The sequence below is a fragment of the Terrapene carolina genome, unplaced genomic scaffold (assembly GCF_002925995.2).
Source record: "Terrapene carolina triunguis isolate 2854851 unplaced genomic scaffold, T_m_triunguis-2.0 Scaffold42, whole genome shotgun sequence".
In the NCBI taxonomy this organism is placed as follows: domain Eukaryota; kingdom Metazoa; phylum Chordata; order Testudines; family Emydidae; genus Terrapene; species Terrapene triunguis.
In genome coordinates this window covers 50,776,630-50,796,883 of record NW_020664393.1, presented here as the reverse complement: position 1 = coordinate 50,796,883, position 20,254 = coordinate 50,776,630, and the positions used below count along the sequence as shown (strand labels likewise).

The 20,254-nt window shown below is 44.5% G+C and overlaps 1 protein-coding gene across 4 annotated transcripts in view; it reads left to right on the top strand.

Moving 5' to 3' along the window:
* The window catches only part of PXDN (peroxidasin), a 151,733-nt gene that overhangs the window by 32,097 nt on the left and 99,382 nt on the right, over positions 1 to 20,254 (top strand). For all 4 annotated transcript variants that reach the window (XM_024215788.2, XM_024215789.2, XM_024215790.2 and 1 more), the window contains 2 exons: positions 5,854 to 5,925; positions 6,850 to 6,921. In XM_024215788.2, coding sequence (XP_024071556.1) covers positions 5,854 to 5,925; positions 6,850 to 6,921 — 144 coding nt within the window. The remainder of the gene's footprint in view (positions 1 to 5,853; positions 5,926 to 6,849; positions 6,922 to 20,254) is intronic.

Below are 20,254 nucleotides of genomic sequence, written 5' to 3'. Positions count from 1 at the left end.
TCCACCAGACCCTTGCGTTCTTTAGTCCTTGGGAGGGATGGTGGTCACAGAATGAATCAGGGTTGTGGAGCAAATGAAATTGTCTGTAAAATCCCTCAATTGTTGGTTGCAAAAGGTGCTGTAGGAAGAGAAAGGGTGGTCTTGTGGATAAGGTAACATGCTGAAGAACTGGGTTCTATCCCTGCTTTTCCCACAAAATTCTTATGTGCTGCTGAGCAGGTCACTTTAAGTAAAACTTTGGCCACAAATTGTGTTGATGGTTTTATGGGTGCCAAACTTGAGACATCTGGGGTCAGATATGCAGAACTACTGGACCGCTCACATTGGCAACTGAAATCATTAGGAGTTGTGCTTTGAACATATAAAGTGCTATAAAAATGTTAAGTACTTTGAAAAATGAGGCCCTAGATTTCTCAAGCGGGGCACCAAAAATTAGTGCACAATTTTGACCTTAATCCATCTGCGCCTTATCTGTAAAAATGGGGATGGTGATATTTTACCTTATGGGGGGTTTTAGAGAGAAATTCATTCTCATTTGTGAAGCACTTGAATGATGATGGTGAAGCACTGGTGATGAGTGTTCATTATGAGAAAAGCCTATGAGGAAATTAATAGGGTTTACATGATGTGAAGTAAATAAGGCATGAGGCCACGCATTGAATAAGTAAGAAAGGTAGACTGAATAGTTTCCTATTTAGCAAGCAACATTCATCCTATATACTGAGTGAAGCAGGGGTCCTTTATGTGTGGGGAAATGGTATGTGAGCATGTAATTTAAGACAGAATCGTAATACATATGCATAAAGGGGTGAAATTAAAGTTGCACAGGCAATCTTAACTGGCATTTCCTAAATTTGGGGTGCTTGACTCTGTTTTATTTGTTTGTAGTTTTTTAGCTTGCTTTATATGTGCTATATGTTTTTTTAAAGTCTTGTCACATAGTCTCTAAGGTGCCCAAGGACTCCTCGTTGTTTTTACTGACACAGACTAACACGGCTAGCCCTCTGAAACATGTTACCTATCTGTGTATCTTAAGGTTTTCTATGGTGCTTTCTAAGCACGTCCCAGGTAAATTAGGTATGCATAACATATTTTTATACATGTGTGTGACACACACATATACACACACATGTTATCTGTATTTAAAAGATTTCATTGGGGACATGGTTGGCATAATGAACTAATATTCTATTGCAATATTTATGGAGACCTTAGTTCAGAGCTAATACAGATCACAAGTGAAATGAGCGTGCTGATCTTAATTTAGCATGGTGGCCTCTCTCAATTTGGTATAGTGGTCTCTCTCTAGTCACTTAAAATATCCCCATTAATTTCCTTGAGACTTTTGCAAAACTTAAAGGGACACTGTCAAATTAAAAATCATACTTCTGTCTAACAATTTCTTACCTATTGTTACGAGTAACACCTAAGGGCTTGTCTACACTACCGCGGTAGTTCGACGGCTGGCAATCGAACTTCCGGGTTCGATTTATCGCGTCTGGTGTGGACGCGATAATTCGAACCAGGAAGTGCTCGCCGTCGACTGCGGTACTCCACGTCAGCGAGAGGAGTACCGCGGAGTCGACGGGGGAGCCTGCCTGCCGTGTGTGGACCGCGTCTGAACCGCGGTAAATTCGAACTAAGGTATGTCGACTTCAGCTACGTTATTCACGTAGCTGAAGTTGCGTACCTTAGATCGAATTGGGGTGTTAGTGTAGACCAGGCCTAAGACTGCTATAACTAAAATGGATCAGAGAAAAAAAGAAATCTGTTATTTCAGATTGCTTATTCTTTATTTTTAACAGCATTTTAAATATGTTTACTTTCTCAATTTCTCCCCCTCCATTTTGGGGTGGGGGTATTGGAGTGGAGGGGCTCATATATAACCAGGGGAGAGAAAAAAAATTACTAAAATTCAGAAAAATTTACTGCCAAACCATAAAGCTTGATCGGAATATGTTGCCATCTATTTACCAGATTGGCCTGCAGCATCCCTTTTCAAGGAATGGTACCAAAAATTTGACATCCATTATTATGAGCAGATTGATAAACAGATTGGTTTTTTTGTTCTAATATCACATCTGATTTTGCTAGTTTTTAAACAAGATATATATGAGAGAGAGAGAGAGTATTTTTCCCCTTAAATATGTAAAGTAAACACAAACTAAAATGGGTGTGGTCATAATTTTTAATGAAACATAATTCCGTGAAGATGCCAGAAGAATCTGACTTTAAAGAAAATGTATGCACTGTAATTTGTTTGTCCTGGCACTTTCTGAAAACTACTGAACAGAATGAAATAAGTTGCCATGCCTTTCTGCTTGACTTGTTATTCAGTCTTGCAGAAATTAATATGCAGATAGAAACTATAGCAGTAGCTAGGGTAAACAACCTTAACGCATCAAATAATGTGTATTTATGGTGGTCAACATTACCTATCCATAGTTATCACAGTGGTATTTCAGTTACTGCATTAAGGGCTTGCTCCTGCACTGTGCTCAGCACTCTGGTACTGATTCAGAGGGTTAAATGCTTACCTAACATATTTAAATTAACTACATACCACCGGTACTTGTTTGCTGGATGAGGGCTTGGATTCTGAGTCCTAATTTCCCATTCTAAATATAGATCACGATCATTGTGCTTGTTTTGGGTAAATGTTGACTTTGGTCACAGGTGCTTCTTTTAAAGGGATAAAGTGACCCAGAAGCCCAGGAGCCTAAATCCCATTGACTAGCAATAGGACTTAGGCACTTTTTAAATTTTACTCAAAATTAAAAGCATTGGAAATATGGTGTAATTTTTACCTAAATTACAATGAAATGATATATTTTGCAAAAAATAAAAATAAAAATGGAATTATTGTATGTGTAATTATTGTGTGGGGGAGGGATAGCTCAGTGGTTTGAGCATTGGCCTGCTAAACCCAGGGTTGTGAGTTTAATCTTTAAGGGGGCCATTTAGGGATCCAGGGCAAAAAAATCATTGGGGCTTGGTCCTGCTTTGAGCAGGGGGTTGAACTAGATGACCTCCTGAGGTCCCTTCCAACCCTGATACTCTATGATTCTAACACACTGGTGAGTGTGTTTTACAAGTCTCTTTCTGTGCCAGTCCACAGAGGATATGAATCTGTTAAAGCTGTAGCTAAGGAATCTTGGCTGTTTAGCACAAGCTGTAGCAGCTCATGCTTTTTACCTTTGGAGGTCCCTGGTTAAATCCTTGGAGTGTCTGATGTTAGTGGGAATTTGTTCTGGGATTCAAACTGCTGTGGGTCTCAGACATTCAGGATGAACTTCCTTTTGTCAGAGGAAGTATGATCCGGTGGTCAGTCAGTGTGTGTGTGTTATATGTCTGCCTGATCCACAGCTCTCATAAGAGATCTTTAGCTCAAGCTATAGCAGCTTGTGCCTTTAGCTCTAGAGATCCCTAGTTCAATTCCTGGTGAAGATGGCAGCTGTTATATGCACATGCAATTTAACTAGAACGTGTCTTTGTGGAATGTTTTGAGATAAAGATAACATTTTATGTTATGTTCCTGGCATATAAACAGATACAGATACATTAGATAAAAACATAAAATACTCTTGCTGGAAGTTTGCAATGTGACACTACTTTATTTCTTGGAAACCAGAAACGTAACACAGCAACCCAATCAGAGACAAAGTAGGCTGCTCCCTAAAACAGAGAAGCACAACTCATTCTACTTTACTATGGGATGTCTGTCTGCAGACTGACTCTGCTTAGCTTAGTAGAAACTGAGAAAGCATTTAAGGATTTGGTTCATGAAAAATAAGGGTTTAAGCAGGGGTGGGCAAACTTTTTGGCCCGAGGGCCACATCTGGGAATAGAAATTGTATGGCGGGCCATGAATGCTCACAACATTGGGGTTGGGGTGCAGGAGGGGGTGAGGGCTCTGGTTGGGGGTGCGGGATCCGGGGCAGGTCCAGAAATGAGAAGTTCAGGATGCGGGAGGGGGCTCCGGGCTGGGGCGGGGGATGGGGCACTGGGGGGCGGTGAGGACTCCAGCTGGGGATGCGGACTCTGGGATGGGGTTGAGGGGTTTGGGGTGCAGGAGGGTGCTCCGGGGTGGGATCGAGGGGTTTGGCGAGTGGGAGGGGGATCAGGGCTGGGGCAAGGGTTTGGGGCATGGGAGGATGAGGTGGTGCAGGCTCTGGGCAGTGCTTACCTCAAGCGGCTCCCAAAAGCAGCGGCATGTCCCTTCTCCAGCTCCTATGCAGAGGTGTGGCCAGGCAACTCTGCGCACTGTCCCATCCGCAGGCACCGCCCCGGCAGCTCCCATTGGCTGTGGTTCCCGGCCAATGAGAGATGTGGGGGTGGTGCTTAGGGCGGGGGCAGTGTGTAGAGCGGAGCCTCCTGGCTGCCTCTATGCATAGGAGCTGGAGGGGGGCCATGCCGCTGCTTCCGGGAGCCGCGTGGAACGGCCTCCAACCCTGCTCCCCACTGGAATGCCAGAATGGGGCAAGCCCCAGACCCCACTCCCCAGCGGGAACTTGAGGGCCGGATTAAAATGGCTGGTGGGCTGGACTCAGCCCATGGGCCGTAGTTTGCCCACCCCTGGCTTAAGCATACCCTTTGCAAAAGACTTTGGGCTAAGCTATGCCTTCAATTATGTACAATCTCAGTCAATGGAATAGGATGGGTGTAGCAGACAGCAGAATGTGGTTTTTCTATTCTGTGATTTTTCTCTGATTAGTTTAAGACCTAGCTCCGGGATTTGGTATCTAAAATAATTAAAATATTATATGTATTTTTCAACTGAGGTGATTGTATTGATTCAAGGAGTGAGATGATTGTGATGTATGTATTTATATGATATCTTTTTATAGGCGGATTGAAGCTATTAATTGTAAGAACAGTAAAACAATAGTGTGACCTACACCACCACAAATTCTCATCTCCTTCTTAGTCTTTCCCTTTGTGTTTGCATGCTGAAGCTTGATGGCTACAGAGCTTATTGGGAGCAGACTCTTCTGTCCATGCTCTTGTGTGAGACTGAATGGCAAGATGTAGGCTCCAGAAACGCTTTACCATCAGCATTTGTCTTTAAAACTAGCATGGTTCTTTTCTCTTTGATATTCTCTTTATATTACCCATACTGCAATAATTTGAATAAAACAACATTTATTAAAAAGAGAGAAAATGGGATTAAAACAAAAACAGCTTGTTTAATGTGGTTAGATTTACACTTTTCATAAGCTACACTAGATAAGTAATTTTCATCTTTGCTGTTGCGGGAAAAATAAGATGTGAATAGCTTATGTCTCTTGAAAGCAATCCCCCTTGCTGGCCAGACTGGCAGCCTCTCTGGCTGTCCTTATACCAACTCTTCTTTTGTCCTCCTTATTGTCCTTCCTTATTATCTTCCCTCCCCCATTCTTTCCTCATTTTTCCCAAACGGTTTCTGAAGACAAAAGATAAATCTACACTTCAAGCTGGAATGTTTAAATTCCAGTTCAAGGAGACTACCTATACTAGCTCGATCACAATTGGAGCTGGAATTTACATCTTCCAGCTCGAAGTGTAGACATACCCAAAGAAAGACAGTAGATTTTCCACCCGCTAGGAGATGGTCCTCTGAGGAAGCGAAGACCCTTCATGATTAATGGCTACTATTCAAAGGCTTAATAACCTAGCTTGGATACCGCCCTTCACAGACCACATTGTCTGACTGTACCCATTTTTGTTCAGCCCTCATTTTAAATGAGTTTCACCCACCCTCCCCCTGATTGGTCTTGAGCTATGAATTATGCACAAAAGCAAGGAGCCTTTGCCAAAATGGTGACCCACAGTAATGTTCTTCATACTGATGTGTTTTTGTTTTTTACCCCACAGAGATCTACGGTTTAATAGAATTAAAGAAATTCAGCCTGGAGCATTTAGACGACTTAAAAACCTGAACACACTGTAAGTTATTTCCCTTGCTCCCCGAAAACACTTTTCCACACTTTCAGTCAAATGATTTTTCTTAGATTATGTGCCAAATTCTGCTAATCTTACTTAAAAAGTCAATATGAGTATTCACCTGAGTGTGGCTAGCAAGATTTGGCCGAATTGTGAACGAATATACACGTGTCTTTGTTTTTTGTTCTGTTTGTTTTCAAATATGTTGGACACTTCGTTAAAACTTTAGAGGCTTCAGAAAACACATTGACAGCCCCAATATTTTATTAAAGCGAATAGCGTAGCTGAATTCGACGTATCAGAGCCAACTTACCCCACTGTGAGGACGGCAGCAAAATCGACCTCCGCGGCTCCCCGTCGACGGCGCTTACTCCCACCTCCGCTGGTGGAGTAAGAGCGTCAATTTGGGGATCGATTGTCGCGTCCCGACAAGACGCGATAATTCGATCCCCGAGAGATTGATTTCTACCCGCCGATTCAGGCGTGTAGTATAGACCTAGCCTCAGAGGGGCAGCATCTCCTCTTCCAGCCCATAATCTAGCGTAGCATTTGGGGAAGAAATTTTTTCCCATTCTCAGTACCTGCATGAAGCCAGATTATTTAGGTTTTGTGTGTTTTTGTTTAATTTCTCTCTGTTTTTTAAGGATTTCACTTTCACCTCAATGCAGCAGAGCACTTAAGCACATGATTTTGTAAGGAAATATTTAAGCACGTTTGGATTTAAAACAGAGAAGGCACAAATTCATCAGTGTATTTCTGGTAGCAATTGCTGATGTTCCATTAGTTTATTTTTGTTTAATCTAGTTTTTGATGCTTGGCTTGTATAAATTTTCAGTCAGACAGCCTAGCATTCTGGGTTCTTTTCAGTTGAAAATTGTTTTAACGATTTATGAATTAAGAAACATACTGTTTTCATTTCTTTTTTAGGCTTCTAAACAACAATCAGATTAAAAGAATACCTAGTGGGGCATTTGAAGACCTTGACAATCTAAAATATCTGTAAGTTAATGTGACTTTTTTATATCAAAAGTGAATTAAACATGACTTCAGAAATGGGGAAAAAACAAACATAATTTAATTTTATTCACATTCACAGGTGTCACACTCTTTTGAAAATCTTAAATGTGATTTCTACTACTGTGGGTGGAGTATAAATAGATGGTTTGGCATTTGCTAATGTAATACTGAGCCTTTCACAGCGATATTGCTGGTTTGAATCCAGGCACAGTTGATACTAACTGAAAATACTTGCTAGTTACAATAGAAATCTGTGTCGGGATTTGCAAAATATCTTTTAAGGATTGGATTTTTAAAGGAGTTCAGAGTCCAAATCCATAGGATCCTTTGAAAATCTACTGTACTATTTCCTATACTTCACATACACCTCTTCCAGATTTGTGCAATTTTCCAAAAGATGTTTTCTTTCTATTTTGCATTCTAGTTGTTTTTGTCCCTACATTGTGTTTTATAACAAATAAACAATTTAAGAGGGTCATTTAAAATCTTATGTATGGATATGCTTTCACTGCTGCTGGTCAAAGCTTTATGGCAATTTTAACAGTTGTGCCATGCGGGTTTAACATTTTTTAGTTATTTAGGTTATGTATGCACCATTTTCTCCTAATTTAAGGAAAATAGCAAAAGACAGTCAATAAAACATTGGCCCATTCGTGTAATCAGAACCTGCAACTAAAAACTGGCATGGATACTGAGCTTTCTCCCACGAATACGGAATTGGTCCTTCCAATACTGATTTTTGTAGTATGGGAAGCTTAACTTCTTCAGCCTTTGAGATATTGATATAATCTACCTATCCATATACACTGTATAGAAATAATGGTCTTCACTCTTAAGCACTCTGACATTGCACCCTTTTCAAAATTACTTTGTGAATTAAAAAAAATCCTGAAATAATTCAAATTTGTATAATTATAATATACGAATTCAAATTTTGTGGTATATTAGATGCAGCTATGAAATAGCTATATATTGTCCCGACATATTCTACTTAGATATATCTATGCACATATGCCATCTGTGTGTTAAAACTGATTTCATTCCATGTTGTTTGTTTAAGTAAATCAATAAAAACATTGTTTTCTAATTATAAAACTGGAAGAAGAAGAGGAGGACCCAATGAGGTGACATTTTCTGGTGTTTGTTTCTATCATAAAGGTGTACAATAATTGAGATAATGTTGAACACAACAATTTCAATGAAAAGTTGAAAACAAACACTTTTAAATTATTCCCTCCTGAGCTTCCCCAATATATTTGTCTTCCATTGTTATTCAGATCCTGAGTCTATAATATCCAGACGAAGGTTCTTTCCTTTTCCTCTGCCTCTCTGAAAGCTAGGGATGTGACATGGCAGTTGAATAAGATGAAACTTGGCAGTGGACTCCTGATCAATAACAGGACTTTGTCAGCAGAATTCTTTTTTAAAATCCCCTCTCCATTGTTTAACATAGCCTTTAATAAGCCTCTTTTTACTTTGTTTTTAGTTGACTACTGAATGCAATATAAACAGACACTGCTATAGTGCAGCCAGAAGATTTGTCAGCAGTACTGATGCTAATCTGGTGTTAATGTGTCAGAATGGAACAGTTTGCTTACATGGTAAAAGTGTAGTGAGAGTGGCCTGCAAGTTTCAGTATAACTAAGCTGTCACACCAGGAGTGGCTCATGACCATGAGTGCCTACCTCAGGGCAGGCTGTCAAAAACAAACCAGACACTCCAAACTGGTGGTTGTTCTATAATTAGATTTCACCAAGCCAGTAACAAATGTGAACTCCTGCATCCCTGTAACAGTCTTACCATAGAGTCACAGTCCCCTTAGACCAGTGTTTCTCAAACTGGGGTCGCCGCTTGTGTAGGGAAAGCCCCTGGCGGGCTGGGCCCGTTTGTTTACCTGCCCCGCCCGCAGGTCCGGCCGATCGCGGCTCCCACTGGCCGCGGTTTGCTGCTCCAGGCCAATGGGAGCTGCTGGAAGTGGCGCGGGCCGAGGGACTTACTAGCCATCCCTTCCAGCAGCCCCCATTGGCCTGCAGCGGCGAACCGTGGCCAGTGGGAGCTGCGATCGGCCGGACCTGCGGACGCGTCAGGTAAACAAACCGGCCCGGCCCGCCAGGGGCTTTCTCTACACAAGCGGTGACCCCAGTTTGAGAAACACTGCCTTAGACTCTCCTATCTTACCCCCTAGACAAACTGGACTTACTGATAAATGGTCACTTACACCAAAAATCACACCACTCTCAGGTTGTTTCTAGTCCTAAGAGACCAGTCGCTTACCCCAGGTCAGTTGGTACCCTAGATCTTACACCAAAAATAATGCCTGTAGCCAATCCTGTAATAAATTTTCTCAAGGTTTATTAATTAGGCAAAAGAAATGAGAGTTGTTTACATGTTAAAACAAGTCATCTAAATCCTAAGAGTGACAGAGTTGTAGTGTAATTGTAGTCAATTCAAAGTGTCTTTCAGGGTGGACCCAGGGAAACTCATCCTCACTTTAGAGTCTCTGGCCCTGTCAGAGTTCAAACAGCCAAGAAGATAGAACATTTTCCTGTGACTTGGTTTTATATCCTTCATTCGGCTTCCAAGCCCATAGGATGAGGTTCCTGCCCATAGTATTTCCCAGATGTGATAGGGCCATTAACCAATACTTTGTATTGTGATTTTCCTTGATGCCCGATCTTATTTTGATAGTCCTTCTGCATAGGGGTGGTGGGGGGGGAGTGGTACAACAATTCCCAAACCTCAGTTCACAAGTTCATTTTCAAAGTTATAAAGCAAAACTTACATATTTTCGTATAGTGTGGAATACAGACATAACAAGTGAGATTAATGCATGTAGCAATTTACAAGCATTTCCTAGCATCTAAGCACTAAATACATTCTTATAAGACTAAAACCTGTTTTGAGCTAAACTAAGGGCTGATCCACACTAACCCCCCACTTCGAACTAAGATACGCAACTTCAGCTACGTGAATAAGCTGAAGATACGCAACTTAAGCTACGTAGCTGAAGTCGAAGTATCTTAGTTCGAACTTACTGCGGGTCCACATGCGGCAGGCAGGCTCCCCCGTCGACTCCGCGTACTCCTCTTGTGGAGCAGGAGTACCGGCGTCGATGGCGAGCACTTCCGGGATCGATCCCAGAAGATCGATTGCTTACTGCGGGACCCGGAGGTAAGTATAGACGTACCCTAACATACGGGTGAACTGGTCTGGTCCCCAGCTATGAGTTTGTCAGTTCTTATGCTTGCAGCCTGGGCAAGAGCAGGGAAGCAAAGCTGGCCCCTTAACTCAGAAGGAATCAACTAAAATCTAGGGGGGGATAGCTCAGTGGTTTGAGTATTGGCCTGTTAAACCCAGGGTTGTAAGTTCAATCCTTGAGGGGGCCACTTAAAGATCTAGGGCAAAATCAGTACTTGGTCCTGCTAGTGAAGGCAGGGGGCTGAACTCAGTGACCCTTCCAGTTCTAGAAGATGGGATATCTCCATTAATTAAAAATATATATATTTATAATTTAGGTTCTTTTATTAAGAACCATAATTTTTTTCATGGGAAACATTGCCAAATTATTCTCAAATCTTTAGGTATTCACTCAGAAGGGCCCTGATCCTGCTAACACTTACAAACATAAATAACTTAATGCACTTGAGTAGTCCCATTAAATTGAATGACCTTATTTGTGTGTGAAGTTACTTATTGTGACTCTCCTCAGGGCAGCCCAGAACCGTAAATCACTATTACCTCTCTGCCTCAGTGAGTTTTATTGAAGATTAGACTGTATGTCAGTTTCCTGCCACACAGTCTGTCTGCTTCACCAGCAAACTCTTCAAAACTCTGCCAGTTTGAATCTTGCCTTGCAGGCAACTATCAGTGAACCCCAGTTCCTGAGTTCCCCAGCAACATCTCTCTGTAATGTCCAGTCCCTCTCACTGGGTCTTTACAGAAATTAAGTTTGCTGCCTCCAAGAGCCAGAGCACACACCAGCCTGTTAGTTTGCCTGTGGACTCCCGCTTAACTTCAGTATAGCAGCCCTAAACTAGTTTATAGTAAAGCTAAGAATAAGTTTATTAATAAAGAACAGAGATTTAAGTGATACTAAGCAAGAGACCGTTATGGTTACAAACAAAACAACACATTTTCTAGTGACTAAAAATTAATGTTAGCAAGTTACAATCATTGCCTAAGGAGTTTTCTCACTTACATCATTACCAACATCTCTAGCCCTCCAGGCCAGGGGATCCAATTTTCACAGAATCAAAGTGTGCTGTCCGCTTTGTTCCCCAAGTGATGGGTAACTATAATCTTTTTTTGTACCCTCTTATATTTTCCAAAGTCCATTCTTTTTCTTGGGAGCCAAGAGGGTGCAAATTCAGAACCTTGGTGTGCTTACTAGCTTGACGACTTTGTTTACTTTATATGTAAATATACTTTCATCATCCTCTGCCTGTAAGCAAGATGGTCAGACAGATAAATCCCCATTCCTTTGTCTAGGGCAGGCTGGGCTTTTTCACTGCCTCCAAAACACATTTTAAGAACATATTTCCAGCACATATACATAATTCTTTATACGCAAACTGTACATACAGCACACAGTGATTTTTGGGACTATCATGTCACCAGTTTACATTTCATAACTTACATGACACCTCTTAGATACGTATTATGACAACAGTGTTTTAGGGGTAGTGAGTTTGTCAGGCCTGATATGAGCTACAGTATGGTGTGCCCTTTGCCAACGGGCATTGAGGGGCTTTTTGGGTCACACTCGTATGGCTTTTTTTTTCAGGATTGGGAACCAGAGTTGTAACTGATATGATTTACCCACTTTTTCTAGAAAACCTGTCCTTTCCTTAAGGAATTTTAGAAATTTGTTTAGGAAAATATTAGCAGTTCTGGATGGTATTTGAAGAAATAATGTGAGTATCTGTATCTGAGAAAAGTGAATATCTATTGAATTCTTTTTTTCCAGCAAATTCTCACAGAAGTGTTAATTTTCAAGTATTTATACTACATACTTTCTTTCTGAAAGTGAGCCTGCTCTTTCCACCTTTACCATTCCACTGGAAGAAGGGTTAAAATGGACTGAAAGAGAGTCCCAAAGGTTACTTGAGATCCATAGGCTTTCATAATTGTCTGTTTATAAAGGACAAATGATAAACAGGGTTCAAAAAAGAATAGATACATTCATGGAGGATAAGTCCATCAATGGCTATTAGCCAGGATGGGCAGGGATGGTGTCCCTAGCCTCTGTTTGCCAGAAGCTGGGAATGGGCGACAAGAAATGGATCAGTTGATGATTACCTGTTCTGTTCATTCCCTCTGGGGCACCTGGCATTGTCCACTGTCAGAAGATAGGATACTAGGCTAGATGAACTTCTGGTCTGACCCAGTATGGCCGTTCTTATGTTCTTAAATGTTGATGACATGGACACAATTTTACATTCTTCTTTGAGTGCTTGCAGATGCATGTTCCATTCAGGTGTGCGCTTGCCAAGCGCACCGAAGCTGGAGAACTTTTCCTAGTAGTACTAATAGGGGTGACGCTTGCACCCTCTGACCCCTAGCCCCTCCCAGGAGTATTTAAGGGCAGCACCACCTTGAGTCCCCTCAGTTTCTTCTCACTGCCTAAGGCTTGAGTCACACCTTTTTCTGTCCAGTGTTTCTGGAGTTGTTGTATATAGTTACTTAGTTTGTTCATTAGCATAGTCAGTTTAGTAGTAACCTTAGGTGTTTGTTAGTGGTAAGCAATAACTTTTAGTCTGCTGGGATGCCCTTGCCAGGTTTTAAACACTACTTGTCGTGGGGTGGCTATCCCTAATAGTGGTCCCCACACTCAGTTCTTATTGTGCTTGGGAGAAGGGCACGTTAAGAAAAGGTAGTCCATCTGCAAGTCGTTTAAAAAGAGAATGCAGGTGATGAGGGATTTGCAGCTCAAGCAGCACCTTTTGGAGCAGGCCATGAGACCCATTTCAGTACCGGGGACCTCTGCAGATTGTCTGGTCCCACAGAGACCTTTGCAGCTGACATGGGATATTGTTCCAGACCCAAGGTTGGATATTTCTCCTAGGAGGATGAGAGATCGTTCTCCTTCCTTGGGTCCTCTGAGGAAGAGGTCTCATATGGCGGATGAAGGACATTCCAAGGCTCAGAGAGATTTCTCCTCATCTTCTAAGAGCATTGACCAGCACCATGAGTCCTTGGATATGTGGGATGAAGCTGGACTATCTAGCCACTCCCAGGTGCTGCATAGAGATCAGTTGGACACCATACTGTCAATTCCGGTACTAGCCATAAGGCATCAGTTGAGTCTGGTACTGATGACATTGGCATCGGCACAGGCTGCCTCAATGCCAATAGTGTACCAGGTGACATCAGACCTCATCTGTTTTTCCCTTCCTGACTCCATTAATTCAAGACAGCAGCAGCTGTGGCTTCTACTGTACCTTCGGCTGTGCCTGGACTTATCTCAGAGCTGTCTTTGTTGCCAGCGTCATCTCTCACATCGTCTAAGGTTCAGAGTGCAGGTCAGCTTCCCTTTTGGTATTGAGGAGTCCATTGACAAAGATACTGTCTTCGGCACTGATGATACTTTCACTGCAGACTTGAGGATTGGTACCAGCCTGGCTTCAGTGCCAACTGGAAGTGCAATGCCTCTTTCAGTGCTTAGGGTGTTGACTGCTCCTCCGTACTGATACCATTGCTGTATTGTCTTTCGGATGAGGCTGGTCATTTGTTTCCTTCATTGGAGGTGGCTCCTCCGCTACCACTGGACAATTTCCAGAGCTCATTGAGCTTGAGTTTGAGGACGTCTTCCTCCATTCCCTCACCTTCAAGGTGACACTGTCAGAGATCCTCGATACCCCCCTCGAATCACCATCAGTACCGATATTGGCAGTGTTCCTGTGGCAGGGACAGGAGCTCTCAGCCCATCATCTAGTGGCCACCAATAAATCCTTATCCTCAGTGGCTTCCCTAGTCTGCAAGGTCTCAGTCTTTGGCTCAGGTCAGGGCAAGGTTGCCAGACCTGTCTGCAGTTTCTCTACTGGAACCACGTATGTTGCAGACACAGACTGAGGTCATTCCTGAACCGGTTCAGCCTGAACCTCTTTTACAGGGACAAGTAGTTCTGCAGGAGCCTCCATTTGCCCTGCTTCCTTCCTTTTCCTCTGCACTGGATGATTCCATGATACTGGAGTCTTCTTCTGTCTGGACATTCAAGCCAAGCTTGTGCAGTAGAATATGCATATGGATATTCTCGAGTCCTCAGTTCCAGAGAGAGTGGCTCGCCCAATGAATGAAACTCTTTTAGAGCATGCAAAGTCCTTGTGGAATACCCCAGCTTCATTACCACCTATAGCAAAGTGTACCGAGAAATGGTATTATATTCCTATGCATAAGTTCGAGTGGTTCTATTCCCATCCACCCCCTAACTCTCTTGTTGTAACAGCAGTAAATAACAGATCAAGGCTTGGGAGATACAAGTCCAAGCCTAAGGACAAAGAGTCGAAGAGGCTGCACTTGATGGGAGAAAAATTTGACTTCGCTATTACAGATGCACACTGAAAATCATCAGGGCACTGTTACCTAAATATAACTTTGTCAATTCGGACCTTATGTCTAAATTCACAGATAAGTTGCCAGAATCCTCCAGGGTAGAGTTTAAGGTATTTATTTTGGAGGGCCATCTAGTAGGCCAAAATATCGTTACCATAGGCTCTGGAGGAGGCAAATGCTTCTTCCAGAATTGTGGCATCAGCTGTGACTATGAGAAGGGCACTGTGGTTACTGAATTCTGGTGTAGCTCCTGACATTCAGGAGAGCATAGAGGACTTACCTTTTGATGGTCGTTTTTTATTTCCTCAGAAGAGTGACAAGACTTTACATTTTTTTAAAAGACTTCCATGCTATGTTACATTCATTGGGAGTTTTTACCCCAGCCACAAAGACGTTATTATAGAGGTCAGTAGCAACAGCAGCAATATTATTGCAGCAATTTTTCCGGCAGTCATCCTTCTCTGTTAGGCAGCAAGAACTTCTCCCTGGAAGGACATAAGTCACAGAGGTAGAGGTCTTCCGGGTCCAATTTTAGTCAAACAGCCTGTCCTTCACCAGCATTGAGCAATCAGCCATTTTGACTTGCAGCATTCCAGTTGTGACCTCCCTGACTGTATCTCCTCAGTTCATGGACCAGCTGTCTTGCTTTTACAGTGCTTTGGATAGAGTAACCACAGACAAATGGGTCCTAAGTACTGTGAGATCAGCTTATTCCATACAATTCCTGTGCATACTTTCTTCCCACTGACCTACCTGGTCCCTTTTCAGGCACCCCTCTCATAAGCCACTGCTCCTTCAGCAGGTCCAGATTCTGTGTGCTTTGGGAGCTATAGAGGAGGCCCTCCTGCAGCGTCAGGGAAAGGGTTTCTACTTACAGTACTGCCTGTTCCCCAAGTCTAAGGCCTGGTCTACACTACGGGATTAATTCGGATTTAGCAGCGTTAATCCGAATTAACCCTTCACCCGTCCACACTACAGAGCCAGTTAATTCGAATTAAAGGGCCCTTTAAATCGATTTCTGTACTCCACCTCGACGAACGGAGTAGAGCCTAAATCGATTTTGTTAATTCGAATTAGGGTTAGTGTGGCCGCACACCACCGAATTACTGTGTTTAAGTTAATGGGGTAGTGTGGCCGCACACCACCGAATTAATGTGGTTAAAAACCGAATTAAGGTGCTTAGTGTGGACGCGCACAATCGAATTTATACAACCTGTTTCCCAAATTCGAATTATCTAAATTCGGATTAATCCTGTAGTGTAGACATACCCTAAGGTAGGAATGAGACCTAGTCTCGATCTCTGCTGTCTCAACAAGTATATCAAATACATGAGATTCCACATGGCTACCCCGGCTACTATTCTTCCTGCTTTGCTGCCCAGGATCTGCAGGGTGCTTACTTCTATATTGGGATTTTTTTCCAAGCTACAGGAGATTCCTGAGATTTGTCATGGTGGCTTTACACTACCGATACATCATGCTTCCCTTTGGCATGTCTTCAGCTCCATGCTTTTTGGCCAAGTGCATGACTGTAGTAGCAGCATACCTCAGAAAAGAGGAATTGATGTCTTTCCATACCTGAATGATTCCTTAGTGAGGGGTAAGTCCAGAAAACAAGTCCTCCTGCACGCCCAATATACACTAAGTCTCTTTGATCATCTGGGTCTGACTTTAAACAAGGAAATGTCAACATTAATACCAACTCAGAAATCAAGTTCATTGGGGCCCTGGTAGATTCTAAGACTTGGAGGGTGTTTCTGCCATATGAATGTTTTGAGATGATTTGTCACCTGAGTCCACTTTGACCCTTCAACCACGATCCAGGTTTACCTGAAACTGTTAGGTCATATGATCACATTCACTATGAGGTCAAGCATGCAAAATTGCACCTTTGTCCTCTTCAGAGCTGGTTGAGATTGGTATATCCCCCAATTTGTCAGTTATTGGACAGTTTAGTGTGAATACCATTGTTCATCCTGGAGTTCTTAATGTGGTGAAGGGATCAGGTCAATGTTTTCAAAGGTGTTCCTTTTGCTCATTCTCTTAAGACCAGGAACTTAGATACCAATGTTTCCCCAATAGGGTGAGGAGGCCATCTGAGGGCATTGAAGTTTCAAGGTTTGTGGGAAGAGCATGAAGCTTATCTTCATATCAAGCTATTTATAATGCATGCAGAGCATTTTGAGCGCAGATCAAGAACACAGTGGTTAACATACTTACTGACAACACCACTGTAACGTATTATGTGAAGAAGTTAGGGAGGAGCCTGCTCCAACTAGCTTTGCCAGGAGGCAATAATGTTCTGCCAGTTCTGCATCAAAGAGAGCATCATTCCCTCAGTTGCTCATTTATGAGGAGCCCAGAATTACTTGGCTGATCATCTCACCAGGAATTTCTCCCAGAATCATGAGTGGTGTCTGAAAAGCAGTGTGCTGTGGTTCATCTTCAGGGAATGGGACGTTCCTGCTATTGACCCGTTTGCAACAAAGGACAACAAGAAGTGCCATCAATTTTGTTTGCGAGGAGGTCTCAGTCAGGGCTCCTTAACCGATGCATATCATCTGAATCGATGGTCGACACTGATGTACCTTCCCCCAATCCTACTCATTCCTCTCGTCTTCCTCAAGATGATGCTGGATCCAGTGGGGTAGCCAGCGCCTAAGAGGAGGGGGAGCAAACATAAAAAAGGCTCCCCCCCCTTGGCTCCTCCTCTGGCTACGCCCCCCCTGGCCGGCCCCCCCCCCCGCCGCCCCCCCCCCCCCCCCCCGTCCCTCCGGCCGCGGCTTTGGGCCGCATGCCCCGCACCCCCCCGCTCCTCTGGCCGCGTGCGCACGCCCGTCGCGCCCCCCATGGATGCTGGCTGCGCTGCGGGCGGCCAGCCTGCACCCCTCCTCGCTCCTCCAGCCAAAGGCGCTGCTTTTGGCAAATTTGCTGAGGGGAAGCAGCTGCTTCCCCTGCACCCCACTAGCTACGCTAGTGGTTGGATCATGCCAGACTGATTCTCATTGCACCAGCTTGACCAAGACAATGTTGGTTCTTCAACCTCCTCTGTGTTTTGGTTTGTCTTCCCATTCCTTTTCCTTTTTACCCTGACCTACTGACTCAATGTCATGGTCAGATTTCACATCCAGTGCTGATCAGTCTGTATCTCACAGCATGGATGCTGTGTGGTTAGTTAAGGAAGAGGAGTGCTGTTCCAAAACTGTTTGACAGGTAATAGCAGAAAGCCTTTTACTTAGGGCTACTTATTTGGCTAAGTGGAAAAGTTTTTCAATTTGGTCCCTAGTTTGGGGAATTCAACTGATGCATGTCTGCATGCAGGACATTTTGGAGCATCTGTTACACCTTCAGTTCTCTCTGGTCTGTCTCTCAGTTCACTATGGGTGCACTTGGTAGCAGTGTTGGTGTTTCATCCTCTGGTCCAGGAGAAATCAGTTTTATTGAACTCCGTAGTAGTGAGATTTCTGAAAGGGATCATTTGTCTCTTTCCCACTGGTGAAGAGAGTGATTCCTTTGTGGGGCCTTAGTACTGGGCTGGCTGTCCTCATGGGTCCTCCATATGAGCCCTGGGCAACTTGTTCTTGGTCTCTCAAATGCCGAAAGACAGTGTTTCTTGTGATGATAATTGCTGTGAGGAGAGTTTGTGAGTTGCAGGCCCTAATGGCTTCCGTATACTACTTTTTTTTAAGACAAGGTGGTCTTGGGGCCACATCCTAAGTTTTTGTTTAAAGTGGTGTCACAATTTCATCTCCAATCCAGCAATATACTTATCTGTATTTTTTTCCCAAGCCTCACTTGACCACAGATGAACAGCATCTTAGTTCTTCAGTTGTGAAATGAAGCTTGGCATTTTATTTGGAAAGAACTAAGCCATTTCATTCATCACCTTGACTTTTTATTTCTGATGCAGATTTCATGAAGGACCAAGCAGTCTCTGTGCAAACCATTTCCAGGTGGATATCATTCTGCATTATTATGGTGTATGGGATATCTCGGACTTTGCTTGGGGCCTTTTCAAATAAGCTCATAACCTCTCTGCAGGCAGAGTTGATCACATTCCTCTATGATGTTCTGATATTGGACATTCTTCTTCGAGTGCTTGCTCATATCGATTCCAATTAGGTGTGTGCATGCCGCGTGCACGATCGTCAGAGAATTTTTATGCTAGCAACACCCGGTAGGTCGGCTGTGGAGACCCCTGGAGTGGCGCCTTCATGGCGCTGGATATATACCCCAGCCGACCCAGCGCCCTCTCAGTTCCTTCTTACCGCCCATGACGGTCGTTGGAACTGTGGAGCGCGGCATAGCTGTCCTCCACTCTCCCTAGCTCTTGCTTCCCGGTTTAGATATTGTTGTAGTTAGTTAGTTGTATAGTTATAGATTTAGTGTAGTTTAGTAGTTCATAGTTATAGAGTTAGTTTTATAAGTGAAGTTAGTGGGCTGGAAGGGGGTCTCTCCCCTCTCTCCTCCCGGTCTGCCGCCCGGGCTCATGCCCAAGGCTCTGGGGTTTAAACCGTGCTCAGCCTGTTCGAAGCCTATGCCAACGCGTGATCCCCACGACTCTTGTTTAAAGTGTCTCGGGGAGTCTCACCAAACCGAAAAGTGCAAGATCTGTAAGGCTTTCCGGCCTCGAACCAAAAAGGATCAGGATTTTAGGCTCAAACAGCTCCTCCTGGAGGCGGCCCTTAGCCCAGACCCTCCCTCGACATGCCAAGTTCTGGCACCGAGGGCCTCGGTGCGCAGTGCTCCGGTGGCGACCTCCAGTACTGCACCGCGAGGAGACGCGGATAAAGTCCCACGGCACCAACCGCCGGTGGCACCGCGCCTTCCGCAAGCATCTCGGCGCCGGTCCCCATCTCCGGGTCAGAAGAGACCTCGCAAACCAGAGGGGACTGCCTCACAACAGCAGGCACCGGCACCCCCCTTGTCAACTTCGGATTTGCGTCCGGGACTGGAGCGACCGAGGATACAGGCGCCGATATCGGCACCGTTGACTCCGGCACTGGCAGAAGGGCTGTTGAGTCCGGTACGGACTGGCTCCCCGACCTGTACCATGGTTGAGCCCTGTCTTCCATCTACACCGGAGACGTTTGCGACGGTGAGGGACCTCATTGCCCTCACAGAACTGGCACCAACTCAGGCTGCAGCACTGCATCTCAACCGTACGGTGCAGTCTAGGGGCAAGCCAGCCCTATTACATCCACCATCTCCGAGCGTAGACTCTCGGCACTGCTCCCGATCTAGGAGCAGGTCCCGGTGCCGCTCGCAGTCTTGGCGCCGTTCTCTATCACGGCACCGGTCGTACTCGTGGCCCAGCGTAGACTCTCGGCACTGCTCCCGATCTAGGAGCAGGATCCCGGTACCCTTCCACCTCGCGGCACCGCCCCGGACCTCGGTACCGCTCGGACTACCGACGCAGATCCCGGCACCGGTCAGAGCGCCGATCCCGCTCGAGAGGCCGCTCCCGGCACCGCTCCCACAGACGGTCTTCATCACGATCCAGGTCTGGATCTCGGTACCGGCATGACCATTGGCACCGTTCTCGATCCCGGTACCACTCCCCGGCACCACGCAGAGACCGCACACCTGTGGGCCGGCACCGCTCGGCACCGTTCCCAGTGGAGTCAACATAGGCATGCTCCGCACCACCCTGGCCCTCATGATCCTCCTCCCGCTCAGCCTATCCCACTCCGGGCCAGGCAGTGGACAACCTGGGTCACTGGCAGGATGGGGCTGAAGACCCTAGACAGGATCCTGCACAGTG